The sequence below is a fragment of the Phoxinus phoxinus genome (genome assembly GCF_949152265.1).
Source record: "Phoxinus phoxinus genome assembly, chromosome: 11".
Taxonomy (NCBI): Eukaryota; Metazoa; Chordata; class Actinopteri; order Cypriniformes; family Leuciscidae; genus Phoxinus; species Phoxinus phoxinus.
Window position 1 is genome coordinate 26,221,850 of NC_136886.1, and position 27,330 is coordinate 26,249,179.

The window sequence follows — 27,330 nt, forward strand, 5'->3', positions numbered from 1 at the left end:
TGTTTAATTAGATATATCAAGCGCAAAAGGTAAGATCTGTCCCTCCATAATGTCTTTCTAACAGTCCTCATATTTGAGCATTAGAAATATAAGCTGTAGTATTTTGCATTGTTTTATGAACATCAGGTTATAAAAATACAGCTAAAGCTTGAGGAAGAAATAAACAAGACCAATCTCAAAACCAAGTTCTCTTGCAAACCTGTTTTTAACATCCTCCTATACCTTCATTATAACCCTTCCTCATTTGATCGTCTTGCTCTCCTCCTCTCTGCACCAGAAATACTATGGGCTGGACAACAAATGGGGCCATATTGAACAGTGGATGGTATGACCTGTTATTATACCACACTGCTGCATGCAATAGACCGCCAAAGATAGAATTCGAATTAGAAACAGGTCCCGCACAGCACAGGTCCCGAATGCAGTTAATCAAACCCTAACTATCACAGTGTATCCTTCAGAGAATGAAATGTGATTGGTTGGTGTTGCATGTCTCTTAGGCAGTCTGTGTCTGATCCTCATTTCACAGGCTTTATTGGAGCAGTGGGGGGCAGGAGGCCCATCTGACATGTTAGGGCTTAGTAGAGGTGGTCATAACATACAGCAGGATTATAGGGCGGTCGCGTGACCCACATCTTAAAGCACTCAACCCTCCCCTCCCACCCCTCCAGACACCCTGTCTGAGCCCTGTAATAAACCGTGATATGACAGACAGCGTAATCTCTCAGTGCATGCTTTGTTGTTCAGTTTTTGCAGTGTTTGATAGCCATGTGACCTTTTGACCTAAAACTTCCTGCTTTCTGTCCTCTTTTCCCGCTCTGCTTTTCAGGAGGACAGTGAGCGGTATTCCCGCCACTCTCGGAGACATACTTCGGTCTGTATCTCTGCATCTGCGTTTTGTCCTACACTTTTATTCCCTTTTTAAAAATATTTCCTTAGTTCCCTTTCTTCCCCTTCTTCCTCATTCGGTCCTCTTCTTCATCACTCACTTCCAATATTTTATTTTTGCTAAGGCCTGTAGTGTGCTGTTCATAACAGATGTCAGATGTACTTCACCCAAAAATGAAAATCACTTAATCACCTTTATAATGTTAAACAACTAAATTTCATGGTAATTTCCATGTGGTTACAGTGACTGAAGCTTTCAAGCATCATAAAACTCCATTAAAGTGTCATAAAAATAGTCCATACAACTCTTCCAATTTGAAAACTTTGTGTCACACACACACACACACACACACACACACACACACACACACACACACACACACACACACACACACACACACACACACACACACACACACACACACACACACACACACACTTTTTTTTAACAAAAAGTTAAAATAGCAAGTTATAAACTTGGAATTGCAAGAAATAAAGTAAGAATTGTGAGATATAACCTTGCAATAACCTTGTTTTTGTTTTTATTGTAGTGGAAACAAGCTTCCATCGTTTTTATATAGCCTATATACGTAGCTAGTTATGAATACTATAACCCCAAAATATGTAGGTACACACAAAATTGTAATAATAATTATTTTTTAATAATTCACTGACAACATTTTTTTGTATTGCATGTAATTCTCTCAGGCATACAGAAAAGCATGGCTTACCCAAAGCACAGTTCTAACCTCCCTGTTTTCTCTGTCTTCCTGTCTCAGATTTCAGATGATGAGGAGCGGATGTCTGTTGGCAGTCGGGGGAGTTTGAGGGTTAGTATACCTGTGATTCCTCATATAAAGCTTTTGGATGATACAATTAAAAAAAAAAGACTGGAGATTTTATACCAGTTTCTACTGTTTAACACACAATTTGAAGAGAGGTAGTTTACTTTCTCTTCATTTTATTCTTATGTCACTTAAATAAAAACAGATATTCAGGACTTACACTACTGGTCAAAAGTTTGGAATCATTTTAATTAAGAATTTTTTTATTTTGTTTTATGATTATGCTCACCAAGGCTGCATAAAAAAACAAAAAACAAAAAAAACAAAACAGTAATATGGTGAAATACTATTACAGTTTAAAATAATTTTAAAATGTCTAAATTTTATTTTAATATAATTTGAATTCCTGTGGTGGCAAAGCTGAATTTTAGGCATCAGTCTTTAGTGTCACATGATCCATCAGAAATTTGTCTAATTTGTTATTAGCTCAGTCCTATGGTCAATAATGGTTCTTATTATTATCAATGTTGAAAACAGTTTTTTTCTGCTTAATATTTTTGTCGAAACCATGATACACTTTTCCAGGATTATTTGATGAATAGAAACATCAAAAGTACAGCATTTATTTAAAATAGAAAGCTTTTGTAACATTCTGCCTAATTTTTTAATGTGTCCTTGCTGAATAAAAGTATTTCCCAAACTTTTGAATGGTAGTATATCACAGTTTCCACAAAAATATTAAGCAGCAAAAAAAATCTCAACAATGACAATGATAAGAAATGTTTCTTGAGCAGCAAATCAGCATATAAGAATGATTTTTGAAGGATCATGTGACACTGAAGAGTAATGAATGGAGTAATGATTCTGAAAATTCAGCTTTGCCATCACAAGAATAAACACTACATAAACACATTTTAAAATAGAAAAGTTATTTTAAATTGTAAAACATAACAAAATTGCAATTAGCCTATTCTAAACGTTTGAGCTGTAGTGTAACCAAACATCAGTGAAATGCAGAAAGAAACAATGTTAGTAAAATAGCTGATGGAATTGGTAAATAAAGAATCCAGACTCTGTGCGACTGCCGTTTGCACACAGAGTCCTTTCACTGCTTGTTCCCTCTTTCATTCATTCTTCTTCACACTTGTGCAACAATCTGTCACCTCAGCTATTTTCATGGGGCTTTTTTTATTTCTCATTCTCACATTGTTCTTTTGTCCTCCTCTGCTTACCATAGGGTAACCACACAGATCTCTGCAGCAGCACCAGCAGTCTGCCTTCAGCCAGACTACAAAATGGACGGGTCTGTCCCTCTCACAATCCATAGCAATCCCTCTTTATTCCTGCCTTTAGAATGAGTTCCCTTCCTCATTGTTTTATCTTATAACCCTTTCTTCATTTTGCTCGCTCCTTTCCTCGTTCATCTCACAGGAACGCTTATTTTCAAACAACTGTCAGTCGACAACAACTGTTGGTTTCTGGAAAAAAAAAATCATTCAAAATAGCCAAATTGATAGACAAATAGACGTTGTAATCAAAATTATTCAACTTTCATTGCAAATAAGATTTATTGGCAAAATTCACTGACTTGCAATGAACAAATCAAAAGTAATGGAAATAGCTCAGCACAACAAATGTTTCAAGTGGTTTCCCCAAATTCAACTGAAAATGCAACTTTTAATGACTTCTGCTGTCTCAAAATTATGAATGAATGAGGCATTTATATAGCGCTCTCATTTGTACTACTGTACACCCAAAGAGCTTTACAATCATGCTTTACAATTATTCAACCCTTTCATGTCAAGCATCTTTAGTATGTAGTAGAACACCCTTTTGCTGTTATACCTGCACCTGATGTATAACCAGACACCAGCTTCTGGCAGCGTTTCTGAGGAATCTTAAGCCATTCCTCATGAGAAATGGCCTCCAGTTCAGTAATATTATTGGGTTTGTGTGCTGCAACCACCATCTTCAAATCCCACCAGAGATTTTCTATGGTGTTCAAATCAGGTGACTGGATGGCCACTTGTAGAATCTTCCAGGACTTCTTCTCTTAACTTTTTGGGCCATTCTTTTGACTTACCCATATTTCTAACATGCAGTCAAAAGTAACACTCAACAACAAACCTAGCCAGCTCAGGTATGTCATGTGTTCTAGCTCAAGCAAACCTGCTGCAACTAATGAAGCCTTCATTAGTTGCATCAGGTGTGCTTGAGACAACACCTGTTTTGCCCATTTGTGCTGTTGTGAGGGATTCTATTCAGGGGGTTAAATAATTTTGAGACTGCAGAAGTCATTAAAAGTTGCATTTTCAGTTGATTTTGGGAAGCCACTTGAAACATTTGTCACCCGAACACCCGAAAGTCTTTAAATGTTGCCAAAAAACCTGAATTGCAATGGGGGTTGAATCATTTTAATTAAAACTGTATTAAGTTTTTGTGATTAAAAAATATGGAAGTGATCATATAAGCAAGTCTAGAATCCAAAGGTCTGAAATTTAGATTTTAACTTAACTAAAAAACAAAACATTTAGCTGTATATTGCGGTATATTCTTAAGTACTACATTACCCACAATAGCACTGTGAAATCCACCAATCAGAGAAGTCGTGTTACTGAAACTAGCACGGCATCTTAAGGTGCGACCACAATAGCAAAACTTCTATGAAATTTTGTGAAAAGTCCATTATTAATAGTGTAGCGATGTATGAAGCATCGCTCACCCAGAACTTACTTTGACAAACTGGAACCCAATGCAATGTAATTTTTCGCCCTCATGCGCATGGATTCCTATCAAAACTATTTTTTATTTTGCTGGCAAAATTTTCCAAACATCTGTAAATGTTTCTGCAGCTTAATTTCTGCCTTAAAAAGTATTGAAGGTTGAAATTAGTAAATCCAAAATTATAGCATGTTAAAAAATGGTTAAAGTCCCCCTGTGATAAAAATCAAGTTTTTAATGTTGTTATATTATGTCTGTGTGGTGTTTTAAATATGCTTTAAGACTAACCATGTGCAAATTCGTAAGTCAACACAATTGAGTATTTTCTCCCTAAAACGGCAGTGAACAAAAGACAGTCTCAAAAACGCAGTTTGAAATTGCTGGTGTTTCTGAAGTCACAAACTACTTTGTAACCAATCACGTCAACCTGTGGATCTCTGAGCTGGTGTGAGTGAGTGGAGGCAGGGGTAATTTGCATATTCATAGAACCGCGTACACTAAATGAGGCAAGGGTGTAGTTACATTCAAGATATTTTAAGGCATGAAGAACTTTTTTCAGGGAAAAAACTTTTACAAATGTAATTTTGGTGATCAAAGATGAGTTTTATGGGATACAATTATTGACTACAGGGGGAGTCACTTTAAGTGTTGCCGGATTATATACAGTACTATTTCTGGTATATGTTTGAATTGCATTATTTTGATTGAATGTAGCTAAATGCTAATACTTACAAGCAAATACAAAAAGTAAAATGCAAATTTTTCTTCCCAATTTAAATGCCTATTGAGAAAAAGAATGGAAAAAAATACTTTTGTAAATGAAGAAAGCTGCAAAAGTAAGCTGTCGTTTTTTTTTTTTTGGTCTATACTTGTTTTAAGATGTGGTGCAGTATTGCTGGTAGGATGTTGTAGGAAGTTGTTTGATAAAATCTGATATTTATTTAGGGGAGAGATATTTTTTTTACTTGAAGTATGTATAGTATTTAAATGAAATGTTATGAGCATATATTCTTCTTCCTCCCCTCTCTGTCTGTTTTTAGCCCTCTGCGCTTTTTAGTGAACCCCCCCGTTCAAGAAGTCACAGGGTTTGTTTCCAGTTGTCATCTGCATGCAACCTAACATGCAGACTGTTCGTTAACTCTATTTCATCTTGTTGAATACATGACACACATTGTAATGAACTTAAAGATATAGTTAATCCAAAAATTACAATGATTATGTTTTCATTGTAACCCATATGACATTTTTTTTTTGTGTGTGGAACACAAAAGGAGTGATCTAGCAGAATGTTCAAAATTTTCTTTTCTATAATATGAAAGTGAATGATGACAGCTGTTAATTTTTTTCCTTTAAAGTACAATCATTATATTTAATACTCTTTTGTTGTGCTTTAGAGAAGTATGTTATGTGTTGACTAAAGCACATGTAATGTAATTGATTATAATTTTAACTATTAATATATTTATATTATATAATATATTTAAAATATATTAATATTTGTATAAATTACAACTTATAATATATTACCGGTATATATTTTTATTTAATTTCAATAAACAAAAAAAAATTCACAAGGGCTTTCATTTTAGAAAAGAGCTACTTGGACATTCTGCTAGATATCTCTATCTCTAGTTTGGGACAATATTAGAGCAGAATGATTACATTAATTTTAATTTCTGGGCAAACTATCTCATTTATGGACTTGTGTGTGTTCAATCCCTCATTTGAGCAGATACCTGCATGTAAACTGATTCGCAGAATCTTGTGTTGACAAGTTAATGGGTTCCATAGCCTCTTGCTCAGACATCTAACGCAGAAAGCAATTCTTTATGTAGTCGTTCCATAAGTGCTCAGAACACATCAGAGTGCATTAGAGTTGATGGCTGATGTGTTAACTTTCTGTAAACACACAAAGAAGCTTTCTTTGAACTCCTCTGTATGTCATGAGCATTTCCTCCTCATAATGTGTTTAAAGTACATCTTCTCTGGTTGCTAGCAGCCCTGTTTGATCACATTTCATGATGGTGAACCATCTTGGATACATAAAGCGGCCATTTAAGGGTCTTTATTTTAACTGTTTGTTGTGTTGTCCATGGTTATGTCTGAGAGATATCGAGTGTGTGAGGTGAATGTAGTATGGTGAGGTGTTCTGTTCTGTCTGCAGGGGTCACTGCATGAAGAGAGTTCATTCTCTGGCACTAGGCGTTTCAGTGGCTCCAGCGCTAGAGGCGTAAGGCCCAATTTTTACCTATCCCTCTGAAAAGGGCATGACCTGATACCCAAATGCCAGTCTGGGCTTGTTTAGCTTCTTGCATGGTTCTGTTTTCAGACCACAGGCTTGACTAGGTGTTGTCTCTGTCTGTTTATGTCATGAGCTTCTCTGAGGAAAGTTTGGAAGTCTCCACCCTTCTGTTTTTCCCACTCTTGTGTTTGGATGCCTGCATGGCAGTAGACTGGGACTGTTGGTGTATGTATGTAAAGCATGCATTTGACGATTAATCATCTTGGATTTAATATCTTTTTGTCTTTTATGTGTGGTCGAAATATGGTCGTTTAATAGTCAGACTTATTGACTCTGCTTCGCACAGATACCTGCTAATGCTGTGTGTGTTTTGACCCACAATATGGGTATGGTTTTACACTACTGTTTAAAAGATTGCTTTTTTCCCACCCAGAAATGAATAGTTTTATTCAGCATGGATGGATAAAATTGATCAAAAGTAACAGTAAGGACATTTATATTATAAAAGAAGACCTCTGTTTCAAATAAATGCTGTTTTTAATTAATCATTAGCAACATTGATAATAATAAGAATGGTTACTTTAGTACCAAATCAGCATTTTAGAATAATTTCTGAAGGATTGTGTGGCTGGAGATTGGAGTGATGGCTGCTGAAAATTGGATCACATGAATTAATCACATTTTATTAAAATAGGACCAGTTGTTTTAAATTGTAATAATATTTCACAATATTAATGTTTTTTACTATATTTTTGGTCAAATAAATGCATTCTGAATTTATTGGTGAGCAAAAGAGACTTCTTTCAATAACATTAATAAAAACGTACTAGCCAGAAACTTTTGAACAGTAGTGTATATGGTACTGTGTCATTTCTTTAAACTTTATACTTATCAGTTCCCATATTTTTCCTCTAATGCTCAGAACTGACTAACTCTCTTTCTGCTAACATCTGCTCCATCTTATTCTGCTTTTTTCTCTATACCTGCTTTTCTGGTCAGCCTTCAGACTACAATGGCTTTCTGGGCTCCAGTTCCAGGGCTTCATCTAGGGCGAGTTCAGCCCGTGCCAGTCCAGTGGTGAGCTTCCCATTTCTATCACTGACCAAGCTTTAGTACTGCAGTTTCAAGGTCAAGTCTGTCATCTCTGTAACGCATGAAGATCCATGGCAAAAACTGACCTGTTCTCCTGTTCCTTTGCATATCCCGTTGCTCACTCTGGAATATTCAGTAGGCTATTGTGTGGAATTAGCATGAATCTTGTTTGTGTCGTGCTCCCTCTAGTGAGTAAAGCATGGAACATATCTATAGATGCCCCAATTCTGATGCATTATTGTTTTAAATAAGTATTTCTCATTTATACTGTAGATTTGTATAAAGAGACTGCATGATTGTACATCGTAGCTTCTGCTGAACATGTTTCATTTTTCATACAGGTGGAGGAAAGATCAGACTTCCTGGAAAAGGTCAGTAGAATCATTTTGAGGATGTTTAATAGATGCACAAACACAATTTTTAATCCATCACAGTAAATAATACCGCTACAAAGTGATCCACCAGACAAAGTAAATAATTAAACTACATCCTCAGGGTTCCAGGACAGCCTCCACCCTCTCGGCTGCCACTCTAGCATCTCTGGGTGGAGGGTTATCCCGAAGAGGAAGCTGCGATACCTCGCTTTCAGCTGACACTGAGGCCTCCATACGGGAAATGAAGGTAGTTTTGGTGTGTTCATAATACTAAATTATGATGGCCATGATCTATATGTAAAGATCTTCATTTTGTCGTCTACTCTCAGGACTCTCTGGTAGAGGTAGAGGAGAAGTACCGTAAGGCCATGGTGTCCAACGCTCAGTTGGACAATGAGAAGACAAACCTGATGTATCAGGTGGACACACTGAGAGACACCCTGATGGAGCTGGAGGAATTTCTGTGTGAGACACGAAGAGAGTGTGAGGAGAAAAACAGGGTAAGGCCTATCAAATGATGAAATAAATGTGACCCACAAAACCAGTCACATGTCGCACGGCTATATTTGTGGCAATAGCCAACAATACACTGTATGGGTCAAAATTATAGATTTTTTTTTATGCCAAAAATCATTAGGATATTAGGTAACATGTTCCATGAAGATATTTTGTACATTTCCTACCTTGTACATATATAAAACATTTATTTTTGCGAGTGAATGCAGCACAATCATGAACATAAATGGACAACTTTAAAGGCGATTTTCTCAATGTTTCGATTTTTTTGCACCCTCAGATTTCAGATTTTCAAATAGTTGTATCTCGGACAAATATTGTCCTATCCTAACAAACCATACATCAACGGAACGCTGTATAAATCTCGATTAAAAGAAAACAGATCCTTGTGACTGGTTTTGTGGTCCAGGGTCACAAATTATTTGATAAAGAAGGTTTTAATACAAAATCCTGTAGAATAATTGACCCTTTTACAATACTTTTTTTTTTCATTACAAAATATGAAATTTACATTCATGTAAAGTGTATATTACAGTACATTACATTACATTCATGTAATCCATGAAGTGTGATGAATAAATATTATTATTGACAAAACTACTGCGGTGAGACAAAATCCAATTGGAAGTGCATACAGGTCATTTTGACCCCATTTTACAAAAATAAAAATTGTCAGCCTATGACCAATACATAAATAAATATGCAGAGGCTCACATAGTACATGTTTTGACATACAAAAGGAGTGAATAGAATATCAAGGAATTACATTTGTATTGGAAAATTATTGTTATTTTTGAATTATATTGGAGAAAATCGAACTCTGTTGGGTAAATTTGACCCCCTTTTGGGCATTTTGGGTTAAGTCTGATCATAACTAAACTACTGTATGTGGCAATGTTGCATGTTATAGTATAATCAGTTATATTGAAGTGGTTTTGCAAATATGGAAATGGTTAGCAGATAAGTTGTTATCTCTGGTAAGCTTTTAGTGTGAGTTATCAATTAAGCACAGAGATATCAACACTCATACAGTACACAGACTGTTAATATGCAAATATTACTGACATACACACAATCATGCAGATTGTCATTGTGAAAGTCATAATTTGGTTGCCCTAGAAATATTACCGTTCAAATAACTGTGACGGTACAGCTAGTAACCAGCACATACTTCAATGATGGGCATTTCTGTTTTTAGGAGTGCGAGCGAGAACGTCATTCCCACAATGTCCTAAAGATTCAGTTCGAGGAGATGAAGGAAACACTGAAGCAGAGTGAAGAGTTGTTGACGGTGAGCATCGCCAGTAAATGATGGGGCAGTCAAACCTCTTCTGGCTCTTTGTCTTCCTAACATAGATGGATTCTGTTTTTTTGTTGTCTTCTTTCATATTTTCCTCTTAATATTCTTCTATCTGCCCATCTGTTTTCCTCTGCTTGCCCTCATGGCCGGGGCTCAGGAAGCCAAACATTCTCGCGGGAAGCAGGCGGACTATATTAGAGAGATCTCTGACCTGCAAGAAACATTGGAATGGAAAGATAAAAAGATCCTGGTACAATTACTTTTCATGGCCATGTTTCTTTAAACATATCACATCAAAACATTTCTCTCTTTTAGATTTTAACACTTAATAATATTCGAATGTCAGAATTCCCTAAATCCTCCTTAGCGCTGTTTAACTTATTAACCCAACTTGTTTAAGTACGGAATGCTTTATACTGTGTCTTTCCTAACCTTACAGCTTTCCTTTACTCCTTTGTTCTTCCCTTCCCTGACTGTTCACTTTTGCGGATGGCCTCATTTAGGCTTTAGAGAGGCAGAAGGAATATTCAGACATTATCCATGATGAACGGGAGGCACTCAGGGATGAGGTTTGCAGGCTTAAGGATGCTTTAAAGGTAGAAGTGTCGAAGGAATATTTGCAATCACAGAGATATAGAAGTAGAGATATAGAAGTCATTAATGGTAGCATCATTATTTTAAATTCAAAGGACCATAATAACTTAATGGAAAAAATTGGATGTTGACATCAGATTGTATTTTTGCTCAGAAACGTGGCATTGTGCTGGGATCTGAGGTGACGACCAATGGGCAGGTAGCAGACGGGGCGATTGATGGGCATGCTGATTCGGAAACAACTTCCCGATTGAATCAAGACTCTCACACACCCACCATGACTGGAGACAGCATGTTAGGTAAGAAATTATTTACAGTATTTTTTAACTCACAATCTAAACAATTGCAGCATATTTACTTTTTGTAATCAAATTGATGTAGTCAAATGTTTACCATTTTGCTTTTATGGCATATAAATGCATATTTGTTATGGTTTATTTATTTATAATGATTGTAGAAAACATAAATATGTTAAAGATTAAAGAAAACTATGGTGAAAACTGCACAGTTCAAGATGGTGGGAGGAAATCGTTTTGGTGTCATTCCTGTGTCAATTAGTTAAATAAGGAAACGTTGACTGTATACATCCCCCAAAAAAGAAGTTAAAAGAGCGGGGGCGAACAAGCCCTAAGGCACAGAAACTGGACTGTTTGCTATCTGATGCAATCTCTAAAAACCAGCATGAAGCACAGTGATTTAAAGGTCAGCTGGCAATAAACAGAAATACTTGACCATCTGAGAATGAAGTCAGCACATTTTGTGTACAAATGGTAGCAAACTCTTATAAATATCTAGTTCAGTCATGAAACTCTAGATGGCATAGGCGGATCCTTTACATGCAATCTGCAAGCAATCACAGTATTAGCAAATTGCACAAGTTGATTGGCGTCTGCTTATTCTGCAGTCATTGAGATTGCTTGTTCAACATTTAAAGGGGTGGTTGATTATGATTTCAGTTTTCTAACTTTAGTTAGTGTGTAATGTTGCTGTTTGAGCATAAACAACAACTGCAAAGTTACAACGCTCAAAGTTAAAAGCAAAGGAAGATATTTGCTTTTAAAGAAATAGTTTTTTGAGGACTACAACAAACGGCTGGAAGGGACTACACGACATTCCTCCCGGGTTAGTGACCTCACCAACCCTAGAATTTACATAAACCACGCCCCTGGGAACACGCAGTCCATATTAAGAAGTGGAAGAGTTGTTGTAGTCCAGCACATTTGTAAGTCTGCTCAAGCTGTCGGACGTCTTTTTTCACATGCAATACAGTGCGCTCTGCGTCACTCTGTAGGCATCTTACAACAGTTCCCACATGAGCGATTTTATAGATTATCATGACAGAATATGCTAATCAAAGACTTGAAGATAGTCAACTCCACATCAGCAACATAAATGAATCAACTAACCATTCAGAAACGTCCTGTTCCAGTCTACATGTTGTCACTTCTTCTTGAGTCTCTCCATCATTGTCCGACTCCAGTTTAAACATAAAAGGCAGAAGAGTTTCTGACATTTTAGTGCGTGTCTGTGTAATCGAAGCTGCTAACACACACAAGCTCTTGAAGCTCCGCCCTCTGTTCCGGAAGCAGCAGCTCATTTGCATTTAAAGGAACGCACACAAAACGACGCGTTTTTACTGACCCTCAAAAAGGGACAATTTTAACATGCTGTAGAAAACATTCTGTGGAGTATTTTGAGCTAAAACTTCACATACACCCTCTGGGGACATCAGAGACTTATTTGACATATTGTAAAAAGGGGCATTATACCAGCCCTTTAAATAGTCTGGTTCGGTGTTTGCTGTAGGCTAGTTTGGCAGCAAGCTGTCAGAGTTCCTCTGAAATCCTCCACCTCCCTTAGCTCCACCTGTTTAGATCTGCTACAGGATTTATGTATTAATGCAGCAGCTTATCTCACATGCTCACAGCAGCATTTTTGACTGCAGCAGCAACAGCAGCAGCGTGTGTAGCAGATATAATCTGCCAAGACCAAACACATTAACCTTGCAATATTCATTAACATTGCCAACACTACTTAGAGAGTTGTCAAAATTAATAATAGGAAATCGTCCCCTTGGAATTATAAGGTTCTATCTGACATTTTTGTCAAAATTGAGTTATTCACATATTCTTATTCTGTGACAACTTATTTACATTATGTGATGTTGTTTTTTAAGTTGTGTACATTTTGAAACTTTTTATTTAGAAAATAAAAAGGTTCTTTCTACACAGTCGAATGGAATGCAAAAACTTCAAAGCTCAATATCTCAAAACCAGTCAGAATGCAGATAGAACCTTATAATTCCAAGGTGGCGAAATTCTGACACAGGAGAATAATCTAAATCCTAACAAAAATAATTCCGTAAATGTATAGCCAAAGCAAGGTCAAACAACCCTAGATGAATCAGAAATGGCAGCCCTCAGTGAAAGGTCAATGTACGTAAAGGAGGTTTCCAACTCTCAATATTTAGAAAACCACTATTCCAAGCAGATTTAACACCTCACAGGTAAAGTGCACTCCAGTTAATGTTGAAGAACATGTAACTACTGTTAAAATCAGAAGAAAAAAAAACATGTCAGAGGATAAAAGAGACACTTATTCAAGTGCACAAACTTGATTCACTATAACCATTTAAACCTAAGAATCAGATAATTTAGGAAATTACAGTATATGAACCTCAGATCAGACCAGACCAGCAGAGAACATTAACTGAATAGAATTCAATGCTGCCATGAAAACCTCTCAAGATCTCATGTTTGAACCCACAGACTCTAACGAAGTGGATATATTTAATATCACAGGAGACAATGGTGTACAATCCAGGGACCAGCAAGAGACAGAGGCTGAGCCAGAGTTGCGGTGTGTGGAGGACACGTATAGCATGCCTGTAGAGCACAAGGGCACAGCTTTCCTTCTCGATAGTTGTGAGGAAGCAGTTGATGCTCTTTTAGTGCTGGATGGTGTAAATATGCATAGCAGTGAACCTCCAAAAGAAATAATATTCGATGTGAGAGGACTGAGTATAGAAAATGAAATGCAGATGTTCTTTAAGACAAAGTTAAAAATTAAGAAGACCTTCAACTGCTGTGTGTTATGATTTTTCACAGACCCCCCCCCCCCCCCTTTTTTTTTTTCTTCTGATGTTTGTGACAATGTCCTTTTGATTTTTTATTGAGAAATGATACTCGTGGTGTAATTTTGTGTAAATGTACTTTTTAAATCTTTAATGTAAATGAGAATGATCCAGACATGTTTTGGGCATGCAAAAGCTGTACATTTCTTTTAATATTCTGAAATGATAAAAAGCTTGATTTTTGAAACAAATTCTTAAAGTGAAATGTGAATACATTGTGATATGGATAAAAATCCAAATGCATGGACAATTAGATGCATTGCACTTTGGAAGAATATGTACTTCTCCATGTGTACCAATACATAATCGTCATCATAATAATTGTCACCACAAATAAAAGTAAATACCAAAAATATTTCATACAAATTAATATTCACATCACCAGTGTACATAATACAATGTGTATAATTTATACACAATAGTATATTCATATTAAATGAAAACAGTAATTATGTTAACTTTTTAAAATGAATTACATGATATGCTGATTATTAAATTAATTATATAGGAATATAGAAAATCCCCCAACTCAAATTAAGATCATTTGACTTTCAAGAGTATTAGACCAACAATCTATTTTGAAATCGAGTCATGCATTTTTGGTCATGTTAAATGCACGTTAATTGCATTTATTTGTATAATTCATTGTATTATTCATTGTAAAATGTTAAAATGACAGTTCCAATTTGTACACTCTGTACTACAAAATAAATTATATTAGTGCCTACATCGACTCATTGTGTATGTGCATTGTTTGATTCTGTATGAGGTTCATGTGCTGTACATATTTTTGTTTGAATTTTTCAGAGATCAGATTAAGGAAGCTGGTGGAAGAGAGAGAGAGTTTGCTCGACCAGGTGAGTTTGGTCATCTAATGCTTTTCAAGTGATTAATTGTTTTCTGTATAATTGATATTGTGGGAGAGCATCTTATGAAATCCCTGTCATAAGGACTTTGTTAGCATGACTGTCCTGATTTTGCATGACATGTCATGTGACATTTTGCATGACATAGCATGACATGTCCTGATTTTGCAGAGTTTTTTTGATCCTGGAACAACATACTGTACCTGTCTGAAAACATTTTCATAACCATATCCCTTCCTATAACTTCTCCCTAAAATCAGAGGGAAAAGATAACGAGTGAATAACACTGATATAGAAGCACCTAACCCTGGCTGTATTCCTAAATTTGACATAAACTGTAAACTTGTCCCTCAAATCTAATTGGTTGATTGGAATTTTGTTCCAGGATCAACAAAGATGTTGATCCATGAACATGTTGCACTTAGTGAAATCAGGTTTTGCTGTGCTGTGTGTGTATTTGCAGGTACGGAAGCTTAAAGCCACTGCAGAGCAGAAACAGAAGAATGGGACAGAAGAAATGGGAAGCACAGATGAAGATGACCTTCAGAATGGTCTGGACCCTCATATCCTAGATCTGCAGAGTAAGATTCACCTTTAAATTTCAATCACTATCAGTCTTGATTTAGGCTGGCTTGTCATATGGAGTTATATATTTTTATGTGACCTGAAAATTATTAATTATTATTTCTACAGGAGATGCTAACAGGCAGATAAGTGACCTGAAATTCAAGTTGGTCAAGTCTGTGCAAGAAGTCACAGCACTTGAACAAAATGTAAGTCATATGGTAGTTAAAACTAACACAATACTTTCCCAGAGGCACAACTCAGAATCGTGCTCTTGCTTTCAATTTCATCATCAGTGGTTAATAATACTGTATGTTCCTTTTAAGTTTTACTTCTCTTTATGCGCTATTCATTTTGTTCTGATTGTGGTACAACCAGTTGCACAGTGTTTCATGCATAACCTGTAATCTCTGTCATGTGGCAGATAATTCGGCTGGAGGGTCAGGTGGGTCGCTATAAGATGTCTGCTGAGGCTGCGGAGAAAGTGGAAGATGAACTAAAAGTGGAGAAACGCAAGTTACAGAGAGAGGTACATTAATAAATATTTCAAACATCTTAGCAACAACTGCACTCTAAAAATGTAAATTATGATGTAGTCATATTTTTGGTGAAATATTCTTATGATTAAAAATATTGAGCAGATTTTAAAGCTGTAAAATATACCTTATAAATTGAGTACATGTAAGAAAAAATTAAATAGATCTACATTTGGTGCCATGACTAATACAATTAATTAGAAGAAAAAAAAGGGACTTGATTTTGTCCATTGAATATCGACTGGATCATTGTTGTTTGCTATTGCTGCAATAATGTGATGTCCGGTTTTGTGGAATTTATATTTTTTTTAACCAAAAAAAAAGTCTGAAACTGAGTCAGCACAGATTTGCAAGTTACAGTACTCAAATAAAGCTACACTGTGTACTTTTTTAAAGTTGATTCTTAGCAAAAAACACTTTGTTCTTTCAAAATTATGTGCTCATTAATGTATAATTACTTCTACCAACTAATCAAGTATTCTCGTAAGCGTAGAATCTGCCATTTATAATACATACGGGTGAGCTGAATGGCGGAATCCATGTTGCACCTCCATCTTGAAAATACGTTAGCCAAAGAGGGACATACCTAGAAATTCAAACTTCGCCTTTCAGGTTTTTTCACTCAGTGGCACCGTGACGAATGCGAGGGGGAGATTACTCGCGACTGCCGGCAGATTTGAAATAATACGGCCACCGTAGGAGTTAAAACGCCCTCGGAATGGGAGGGGCTAGAAAGTAATATTAAGTTGGTAGTCATATACAATTTTACCGCTAGATGGGAGTAATTCCTACACAGTGTAGCTTTAAAAATCACTTTCGGACTTTAATGGTAAAGCTACAAACATATAGCTACAATATGTAATCTTTTTTCGCCGCTAGGGGTCGCTAACCTCTTACAATAACAAAGGCGTAGGTTTATGACACACCGATATTGAGCCTCATTTTAGTTCTCCTTTTTTGTCCCAAAGTCTGCTTGCCATGGTCCATAATGTTTGAACGAAATAAGAACAGCGTGCCGCTGCACGTTACGCACTACGCAGTTTTCCACGTCTGTCACCATGGTTACGTCATGGCTATGGCAGTACAAGTGGAAACCGAGGATAGCGTGGATATTGCGTCATTGACAGGCGACATTTTTTTCCGGGACGGGCCATTATTTAAAATTGGAATTTCTCTGAAATAAAAAATCTTTGGAGACTTTTGGGATATTGTAAGTACACAACTGCAGGAAATATATCACACTGTACAAGTGATTTTAGGATATTTTATTACAAAATTCTTACATATTGCACCTTTAAATGTCTCTTGGCTCATCCTCGACCTGACCGCAGGATCTACTCTTACGTCAATTTAACAGAAACTCCCATGAATCCAAACATAAAAAAAAATGCACTAACAGATCTCCTACTATATTCCTTTTGTGCAAAACACAAAATAACACCTTATTTCAACAATTACCCTCCTTATACAGTCCGTATCATAGAATGCTTGGAAAATCAAATTTCCGTCTCTTTGCGCGTGAATGTCCAACTTACTCAATTTCTTAAGTTGCTGTTAAAGATGAGAGAAAGTTGAGATGGAATGAGTAATAATAGTAGTTCTTGAAACTGATCAGTATAATTTCTTAATTCTCAAATATGTTGAATGAAATTTAACAAAACAAATTAAGTATATCTTATAAAAATTTAATTTGTTTGTCAAATACTAATTTATTTTCATAAAACTTAAATAAGAGATGTACATTTTAGTCAAAATGAACTGTTGGATTTTCAGACATTTATTTTGGTATGTCCAACTCAACAAACAAGTGATATTCAGAGATTTTATTATGGTAGTATAGTTATTTATTATTGTGTGATATTTACAAAGCCACTGAATATTTTTTAGAGTGTGATGTAACAAATTCCTGCTGTGCTTATTCTAGCTAAGATCTGCACTTGACCGTATCGATGAGCTGGAAGCAAGCAACACCCACCTGACGAAGAGACTAGAGAAGATGAAGGCCAATCGGAGTGCCCTACTGGCACAGCAGTGACGCCCGCCTGTGCCCACTCTGCAGTCAGGGCATGATTCCTATCACCCACTGGCACAGATGACTTGCCACCCATATAAAACTTTCTTGCTAAAAATCTTGCTAATTCAGACTTCGAAAATATAAATAAGGCTAACAGGCATGAACATCAACATTCATTTGTTTGCTAGTAGGATTCCAAGCGGAGGACACATCAAAAACAAATTCTTACTGAGGCTCATTAAAGTGACCTTTGGTTTGGATTAGCAGAATTCAGGCCCTCAATGAGCTATCAATACTTTTTTGACTGGCTTACGGATCTCTGTGTCTGCAGACCAACACAACACAGGCAGAGCATCTATGACAGCTGGTTACTTTATGGTAGTATGTTGGTTCAGAGGGACATTGACTTAGCACTTTATCTCTGCATCAGTATTCAAGTGTGTCACTCGGAAACTGTACATGGAACCATTTTGCATAATGAGGTAATGGAAATTGTGTAGTCCAGATATTAAATGAATGAATGTATGCTCTCATACAGAGACAGTTGTGCATTTTCTTGCAATGTTTTGTGCAGACAGGAACTTAACAACAGACATGTGCAGGATATGTGCAACATCACTTTGAACGTTTAATGGGGAATTGTTATAATGTCCATTTTGTTTTACGCCAAATCTGTGTGTGCATGTGTTGGTTCGTACTTAAATAAGGTGGACTAGCACTTTATGATGTTAGTAATTTTTGTTTACATGCTAATGTTGCGTAAACATCCTGAAGAACTTAGACGAGGACATGGTTACAAAAAACTTTGATGCAATAACAATGCTAATATAACTTTATGGAGTTTATTTGGGTCAAAGCCAAGATTGGAAGTATTATCATTGTCCTTGAAAAAGTTCTGTGGCAGCAATTATTTTTCTTTGTTGCTTTATTGAAGCACTCTTTTTTTCTCACATATCTATTCAACTAAAGTGGGCCAAATGATGAAAATACTTTTGTTTTGTTTAATATGCAGGTTTTAGATCAACTACTCGCTTTCCGTGTATAAAAACAGAGGTCTTGGTCATTGTAATAGAAGTAGAAGTAGACAGTATAAGCACAGCTGATCATCAGAATACCGTTTCATATCCAGTTTAAACTCAGATCATAATGCAACAGCATATATCATCGGAGGGCTAAATGGACATTTGAGACGTCACCAGCCTTTATAGATACAATCTGTAATCTGAGTATTGCTTTCGAAAACATGCTGAGTCAACACAATAAATGGGAGTGCATCTGTTTTTTTGAAGGTGGTCGTTGTAGCACTTTCACTAATGGTCTGCCACTTAAAGAGTGTATCATTATTCTCAATGAATTTGGGGTTTATAGAAATAAACATGGCTTTTTTTAAGAAAAAGAAAAAGGAACTTTATTGCAATAATGCTTTTCAGAGTAACTGATCATTACATTTAAGTTCAGATGTACATCATTATGCTAACAGCTGTGACAATGAATGTCATGATGCTATATCCGCTGGATGATTGTGGCAAGATGATTATTTTGCTGATTGTGAGCTTCATTTGCATCCCTCCCAGGATTCTGCAACCATTGGAGATAATGCGCCACCTTGTTTACACACTCAGTGAACATGCTGTCTCATAAGGACTGATATGCTGAACTTGTGAAATAACAGACAGAGACACACAGATGATATTGTTTACCTGTATTACACCTCTTCTGTAAGACATGGCATATCAAGAAATAAACTCATGCAATAACACTTTTCAGGTTTTTAATTTATTTAATTATTTTTATTGCATTTTACGTTTAATAAACAAGAATGACAAACTGGATCTTGCTGCCTCAAAACATTGAAAACATGGACGTTTTGTACATTTGAACAGCAGAGGGCAGCATTTTCAGCTGATAAATCGGTTCTGCATTTAGGTGTTAAAGATGTTAAAGGCAAATCTTTCAGTAACATGCCATGGTAAATTCATATGGTTGGCAATAAAAAATAAATAAAACATTTATATATATAGACCCCATTTCAGTTAGTAAACATGGTGACGTTTTATGTGGGCGGAGCTTAGGTGGAGGTAGAACGTACTCGGTTACTAACGTAACCTCGGTTCTCTCTAGAAGAGGAACGAGTACTGCATCGAAGACGCTACGGGAAAGATTCTTTCTCGAGATATTGAAGCCTAAAAATTAATCCTTAATTTTGTAATAATGTAAAACGCTTTGCAACAGCATACAGCCTTAGGCGGAACAGCTTGCGCGCCTATTGGCTGCTCTGCAGCAAAAGCAGCAGCCTATGCGGGGCCTCTCATGACGCTTGACCCTCTGCGTCATGTCCTGCCAGAATGGGCGTGGCCTAAGCTTATAAATGCCCGAGCACGGCTGTATTTGATGATTTTCATCGCCGAAGCGAACCAGAGCGGGATGCTTCTAGAGAGAACCGAGGTTACGTCAGTAACCGAGTACGTTATCTTACGAGAGTTATCTCGTACTGCGTCGAAGACGCTACGGGAACCCCGTGTAAAACGGCGTGCATGCTGAGAACCGACACCAGAGACCCAAGGGCGCCCGCGTATGATCAGTGTATGATCACCAGAAAAAACTCACACAGAGTTCTAGGAAAGAGGGGCTAAAATAGCATCATTCCTTTATAAGTAGTGCCCCAAGGGGCATTTTCAGCATATATATGTATATAAATATATATGGTGGGTCAATACAATTGTTCATAAGACATAACTGTCAATGAGTGATGCTTAAAACAGTTTGGCAATCTGGGCCGTAACACAACAGGGCTGAAACACCATACGTGTCTATTTAGACCGAGAGCAGCCTGGCCTGCAAGGCGCAGTGAAGTGCGGTGATGTCTTAAAGAGGCTAGGCACTGAGTTATGAAAGCCAGATTACCTGATTTATTGTTTAGGCTAATATATAATAATACGTAATAACAGTAAATGTTACGCACAAGCGCGGCATGTCAAGAAATGTGCAAATCAGGATGTATATTGTGTACTCCCACAGTCTCTCTCTCTCTCTCGCACACACACACATACATACATGCGCGGCACAGGCACACACCGGTAACGTTATTAATGTCCACTTCAGCATCAGAATGCAACCATTCTTAATCCTAATTGTTGCACAGCGGCCAACTATGTTTGTCAGTCAGCAAAAGTAAAATCACGCAAATGACTTGAATTAATTCAACCACAAGCACAAAATAGTTTTTGACTCACCAATCGGTAGATTATTTGTACATAAAATCCATCCACCGCTCTTTCCTCGTGAAGACGTCGATCACAGTAAAATAGCCTGGGGGCTAACTTTGGCATATGTACATTGCTGAAAAGCTATGTTGAATTCATATGCATTGTCCCTTTAAATAAATAAAATAAATAAATCTTGCAACGAGATTCCACTAGACCAAGCCCACGAGGAGGCCATGCCCCTCGTAGAATGAGCTCTGACGCCCAACGGGCACGGCAGTCCTTTTGATGCGTAGGCTAGCGGTATAGCATCCACTACCCATCTGTACAGGCTCAGTTTCGGCGCAGCTAGTCCCTTGGGACGTCCGCTGAACGAAACAAAGAGCTGCTCCGTCTGTCTAAAAATAGCGGAGCGGGACACATAAGCTCTTAACGCCCTAACCGGGCAAAGGAAGCTAGCGTCGTCCTTTTCCTCGGAGGCTGGCAGAGCTGACAGGGTGATAACCTGAGCCCTGAACGGTGTGTTGAGGAACTTAGGCACATACCCGTGTTTCGGCTTTAGTACAACTTTAGAGTCTCACCGAGAGTGCTTGCAAATCCCCCACGCGCTTCACTGAAGCGAGAGCCAGAAGAAACACTGTCTTGAAAGACAAGTACTTCATGTCAACTGAGTGCACAGGCTCAAACGGGGCACCCTTCATGGCATCCAATACCGTAGAAAGGTCCCATACTGAAGGAGGTCTGGGAGGGTTTAATCTCCTAGCTCCTTTAAAGTGTGTATGTCAGGTTACATTTTTTTTTTAGATATATTAAATAAGGTTTAGATGTCTGAGTGAAAATGTAATTATCCAGTATTGCACTAAGCATCCGCCTTACCTGATTCGCTCTAATACCTGAGGTAGAAGCGAGACGGGGGGAAAAGCATAGAGCGGGCAGTGGGGCCAGACGTGGGCCAGTGCGTCCTTGCTCTTGGAAAATTTTTTCGGACAGTAAGCATTTTCCTAAGATGCAAACAGGTCTATTTTCGCTCTGCCGAATGTCTTCCACAGCAGTTGTACTGTCTGTGGGTGTAGAGACCACTCTCCTGTAGGAACATTGTTCCGTGAGAGTCTGTCTGGGCCAACATTCAGGTGCCCTGGCACGTGTGCAGCTCTCAGCGAGCGCAGATTGTGCTGGGCCCAAACCAGGAGGCGTTCCGTTAACCTGTAAAGGTTTCGGGATCTGACACCGCCCTGATGATTTATGTAGGCCACCACTGAAATGTTGTCCGAACGGACCAGGACGTGATGTCCTTTTATCCGGGGACAAAAGCATCTCAACACGTAGTCCACTGCCAACATCTCCAGGCAGTTTATATGTGGAAGCTTTTCCCGTTCTGACCACTGGCCGAAGAACGGTCTGCCCTCGAGCAACGCTCCCCAGCCTGAGGTGGATGCATCCGTAGACACCACCTTCACACTCGAGGAAGTCCCCAGGCTTACACCTGACTGGTACCAGTCGGTCGCACTCCATGGTTTCAGAGCTGACAAGCATTTCTAATCGACCTTGAGGCGACAAAGACCGGAAACCCATGCTCGGCGCGGCACTCACGCTTTTAGCCAGAACTGCAACGGGCGCATGCGAAGCAGGCCCAGTTGCAGTACTGATGATGCTGAGGCCATGAGACCCAACATCCTCTGAAACTTCCTGAGAGGAACTATGGCGCCGCCGCGGAAGGTTTTTATCATGTGCAGAATACCCAGTCTGCGCTGTGGTGACAGCTGTGCTGTCATAGACAGCGAGTCCAGTTCTGTGCCCAGTATATATATTTTCTGACTGGGAGACAGTGAACTTTTCGCAACAGTAAAGTTGACTCTGAGACCTAAAACCTTGAGGTGATCGAGTAATATGGTCCTGTGCTGTACAAGCTCTGATCACGATTGGGCTAGAATCAGCCAATCGTCCAAGTAATTCAGAATTCGTACGCCTTGGAGTCTCAGGGGTGCCAGCGCCACGTCCATGCACACTGTAAATGTACGAGGTGCTAGAGTCAGGCCGAACAGAAGGACTGTATACTGATAAGCCTGGCCCTCGAAGGCAAATCTCAAGTATCGCCTGTGACGTGACACAATTTGTATTTGGAAATACGCGTCTTTCAGATCTATTGACATAAACCAGTCCCCTCTGTGAATCTGCGTGAGGATTTTTCTGGTCGTGAGCATTCTGAACTTGCGCTTCACAAGCACTTTGTTCAGCTGCCTCAGATCTAAAATGGGTCTGAGACCCCCGTCTTTCTTTGGCATCAGGAAATATCTGCCTGTACAAACCCCCTTCACTCTGAGCCTGAGATAAAGGCTCTATGGCCCCTTTGTTTTGCTATTTCGGCTCGAAGTAGATGTGCTACTTCTGTTTTCACCGTAGTTTCGACCCGCGCCGTGTAACGGTGGGGGCGTCGCGAGAACTGTAGCGAATAGCCTCTTTTTATAATGTTCAGCACCCACTCTGAAACCCCGGGAAGTTTTTCCCATGCATTCGCATGAGAAACTAGGGGTAGAATGAAATCTGGGCCCTGGTCACGAAATGGTGGCGACGCGAGAGCAACAGTGTGCTGTAACATGAGCGCTGTGTTTGCAGCGTTTGAGGCGGGGGGTGCGCTTAATCGAGCGGGCAGCCCGCAGCCCCGTGGGGCTCGGCATGTCTGGGAATAAATGTGACATCGGGCACATTTATAGCACTGGGAGTACTGTCTATTAGAACTGACTGGCCGTGCATCGGTTTCGTTTTTACAGAAACCGCGGGACATGAAATGTGTAGTGTTTGTGGGCACTGAATAGCGGGCACATACATGTGATGCACAATCGACATGTGCAAGCCCTGTATTGTGTAGGGCTGTGCTTGTGTGTGCAAATGGGCACTGGGTTGTGGGCATTATAGTTACACACATTACACCATCGGCCGTGGCCGGGACACCAGAAAATATATTTTTTAGATTTATCTGGGTTGCCATAAAAACGGCGTTTGTGTGCAGGCAAACGGGTCGTGATGCCGGTTTGTTGACTGCTGTATACACTGGCACGGTCGCGTGTGTTGGAACTGTGCGAGCGACAAGTTTCGGTGAAAATCCGGCCGCAGAGGGACTTGAACACCGTCGCTTTCCTAAGCGAGCTAGGAAGGCTTGGAGGCCTCGGGCTTGATTACAATCTTTGGGCTACAACGAGAGTTCCCACGGGACTTCAGCGCGAGACAGAGAGCCGTCTAAGAAACACTATTTAGGTGAATTTAAACAATGGCTAAGTTGCTAAATGCATCTTGTTGTCATGTAAGGAACCTGTTCATGTTGGACAGACATTTTAATTGCATTTTGTGTCTGTTAAGAGGCACAAACACACTCATTATGAATATGCCCCCATAACCGTTTTAGCTGAGTGGGAGCTCTGGGCATTAGCGGTAGCAACTCCGTGTTGCAAGCACCAATCCGGTTCGGTTTTTTTTTCTATAGACAGTACTCACAAAGGTATAACGATCAAGATTAACTTAAAAATTGCCCGGAGTTCTCATTTAAGGCTGCAGTTATTCATGCATGAATCCTTGTGACTCCTCTATTAGATAAGGATAGGTCTTCACTGGTTCATGATTAGTTCATATATTCACTAATCATGAGTTCATGTTGAAGTAACTATTAATTCAGGTATTAGTACATGCTTATTCATGTACAGTACCATTATTGTAAAGTGTTACCTTTACACCTTTACAAAATCTGATTGTATTTTTCGACTCTGAATTAAAGTTTACAAAACAAGTTAGTGCTGTGGTGAAAAGTAGTTTCTACTACCTACTGTAAGATTAATAGCGAAAATGAAACCTATGCTCTCATCTAGGGATTTGGAGACGATGCTTTTATATCATCCAAATTGGACTATTGTAACGTGGTATATTTGGGACTCTCTCAGTCATTGCTGAATCGATTGCAGCTGGTTCAAAATGCCGCAGCAAGACTATTGACCAGTATGAGAAAGAGTGATAGAATCACCCCAATTCTAACATACCTTCAATGGCTACCTATCGATTTCAAGACCTTAATATTCATTTTAAAAAATTTAAATGATCTCGCACCCTACTATCTATCTGATCTTATTATTCTGCACCAGCCAGTAAAGAATCTGAGATCGGCAGATAAATTATTGCTCCAGGTACCGCGGTCCCGACTCAAGCGGAAAGGTGATCGAGCCTTTTTGATAGCCGGTCATAGGATATGGAATACCTTACCTCTTGCCATCCGCTCCATCCCCAAGTTGCATTCTTTTAAAACGGCTTTGAAGAAGCACTTTTATAGCTTGGCATTTAACTCCCACCCAGGAGAGACCTAAATATATTAATTTTATGTTGTTGTGTTTTGTATTCTCTCTGTTTGGTTTTATTGTTGGAATTGTACAGCACTTTGGGCTGCACTTGAGGCAGTAGAAATGTGCTATATAAAAAAATAAACTAAACTAAACCTCTACTTTTGAATCCAACGTATCATCAGCGTTTGGATTTGCTTCAATGGTGCTGTCAAGTACGACTTTCAGTCTGTAATGTAAACTAAATGCTATTGGCTATTTGAAAAGGGGGAGGAGCCATTCAACATGTCCCACCTTAGCTTCCTGTTTAAGTGGAAATTACGTCAACGCATCATACAAAGTTGTGTGTTCCAAGGCACTTCAGTGGGCCTTTAAATTCATGCCTTTCACTCCTTAGTTATCGGGTATTGTTTGTGTCTACACTTTGGTTGTCTTAAATCTTAATTTTCCTCGTCGCGAGTGTCCTTTGTGCAACCAGAGAATTTATATATATATATATATATATATATATATATATATATATATATATATATATATATATATATATATATATACTAAAAAAGAGTGACTTTGATAGGGCTAAACTAGGAAGGGGACTGGGTCAATGCTTCTCCAAAACGGCAGGTCATGTGAAGTGTTCCTGGTATGCACTAGCAAACGTAGTGCAAGGCAGGACAAACGGTGAACCAGATTCAGGGTCATGGTCGGATGAATCACATTTTCTATCAGGTGGAAGGCCAGGTGCATGTTGTTTATCAAGGGAGGAGATGGCAGCAGGATGCACTGTGAGAAGAAGGCAGGCCGGCAGAGCCAGTGTTATGCTCTATGCAATGTTGTTCTAGGAAACTTTGACTTGCCTGGTTAGACTGGTTAGAGATTGTTTTTATTTGTTTCAAATAACAAAAGGGAGTCCAATATTTGTCATGTGATGTCGGTTAGTTAAAGAATTTTTCATGTATTTTCTTGGAACTTGCTATGACTATTTACAATGTAGCCTAACCCTTGTTTTGTTCACAATGGTACTCATAGTCTTCTGGGAATGGAATAATATATAACTGCAAACCTGCCAAAGTAATACCTGTTTAACACAGTTAAACACAATTCAAGTTTAAATTAAAACAAACCAAATTAATTCATTTGAATATGGAAACGTAATGGGCACAACTCCAAAAGTAGTGGGACAAAACTTTTTTTTTTCTTTCAGATTATGGATCATTTACCAGAATTTAAGCATGGCATTTGGGGAATTGCACAAGGCCAACAAGTTTTACATATGGGTACTTGTTAACATATTTTGTTGATCCTGGAACAACATTCCTGTCACGAAAATTTTGTTTCTAAAAATTTTGTTTATCATGTTTCTGTCAGGTCCATAAAGTCAAGAACACACAGACAATAAAAATGATTAAGAATTTCTATTGAATAAATTGCAATTCAAGTTGATAATTCTTAATTAAATTTGGCGGTATGGCTCTGTTCAGGGAGTCCTCTGACCTTTCATGAGCACCATGAAATAGCAGAGAGTCAGAGGACAGCAGCAGCATAAGGGAATGCTCACACAGTTTAGGACTGGGAAAGCTAAATGATTCCCCCCAAGCAAAACCACACCTGGCAATCCTCTGTGATCGACAGAGGGTGGAATTGAAGATAAAAAGAAAATAAAAATAATGCTAGATCTTAATATGATTAGAATTAGTTGCAATATGATTCTGGTCATAAGGACAACAGCAGCGTTAAGGATGTGATGACTGAGAGTAGGAGAAGACTATTTCCCCCCAAACAAACCATGTGTCGGTAATAAGTGACGACTGAGCGGCCCTAATTTAATACAAAAAATCATGCGACGGAAGTCAATCAATCAAATACTTACTGGAAAATAATTATCAACCGTAATAAAAGCCACCGATCTCGGTTGCCTTAATCACCGTTTATATCGACAGTCTATATTAAAAAGCGCTATAAAATGAGATAACGAGATCTCAGCCTCCTGAAATAAACAGAAAATGGAAATTTTTAAGCCACCAGTAGCACGTCAGGGGCGATTGTCACCAGCAGAAGCAAAAGCAGGTTTAGCAGATGAGCGCAATTATTTATTAGGCAAAACTATCATGGCCTTCTGAGCATCGAGAATAGCCCGAACGTCGGGACGGAGGTATCGTTCATAAGTGGCAGAAGACCGCCCC

General features: G+C 38.4%; 1 protein-coding gene across 23 annotated transcripts in view; it reads left to right on the forward strand.

The window, feature by feature from the left end:
* Positions 1-19,388, forward strand: part of lrrfip1b (leucine rich repeat (in FLII) interacting protein 1b) — a 42,021-nt gene extending 22,633 nt beyond the window's left edge. The window contains exons 3-22 of one of the 23 annotated variants that reach the window (XM_079628347.1): positions 12-29; positions 278-325; positions 830-874; positions 1,668-1,718; positions 2,911-2,976; positions 5,435-5,479; positions 6,559-6,624; positions 7,636-7,713; positions 8,070-8,099; positions 8,224-8,349; positions 8,432-8,602; positions 9,817-9,909; positions 10,076-10,168; positions 10,422-10,487; positions 10,667-10,811; positions 14,453-14,502; positions 14,975-15,092; positions 15,205-15,284; positions 15,500-15,604; positions 17,536-19,387. In XM_079628347.1, coding sequence (XP_079484473.1) covers positions 12-29; positions 278-325; positions 830-874; positions 1,668-1,718; positions 2,911-2,976; positions 5,435-5,479; positions 6,559-6,624; positions 7,636-7,713; positions 8,070-8,099; positions 8,224-8,349; positions 8,432-8,602; positions 9,817-9,909; positions 10,076-10,168; positions 10,422-10,487; positions 10,667-10,811; positions 14,453-14,502; positions 14,975-15,092; positions 15,205-15,284; positions 15,500-15,604; positions 17,536-17,646 — 1,605 coding nt within the window. In that variant the 3' untranslated portion in view covers positions 17,647-19,387. Of the gene's footprint in view, positions 1-11; positions 30-277; positions 326-829; positions 875-1,667; positions 1,719-2,910; positions 2,977-5,434; positions 5,480-6,558; positions 6,625-7,635; positions 7,714-8,069; positions 8,100-8,223; positions 8,350-8,431; positions 8,603-9,816; positions 9,910-10,075; positions 10,169-10,421; positions 10,515-10,666; positions 10,812-13,280; positions 14,365-14,452; positions 14,503-14,974; positions 15,093-15,204; positions 15,285-15,499; positions 15,605-17,535 lie in introns of those variants that run through there. The other 22 variants (XM_079628336.1, XM_079628355.1, XM_079628353.1 and 19 more) reach the window with 22 other exon arrangements.
* Positions 19,389-27,330: the final 7,942 nt, after the last annotated feature.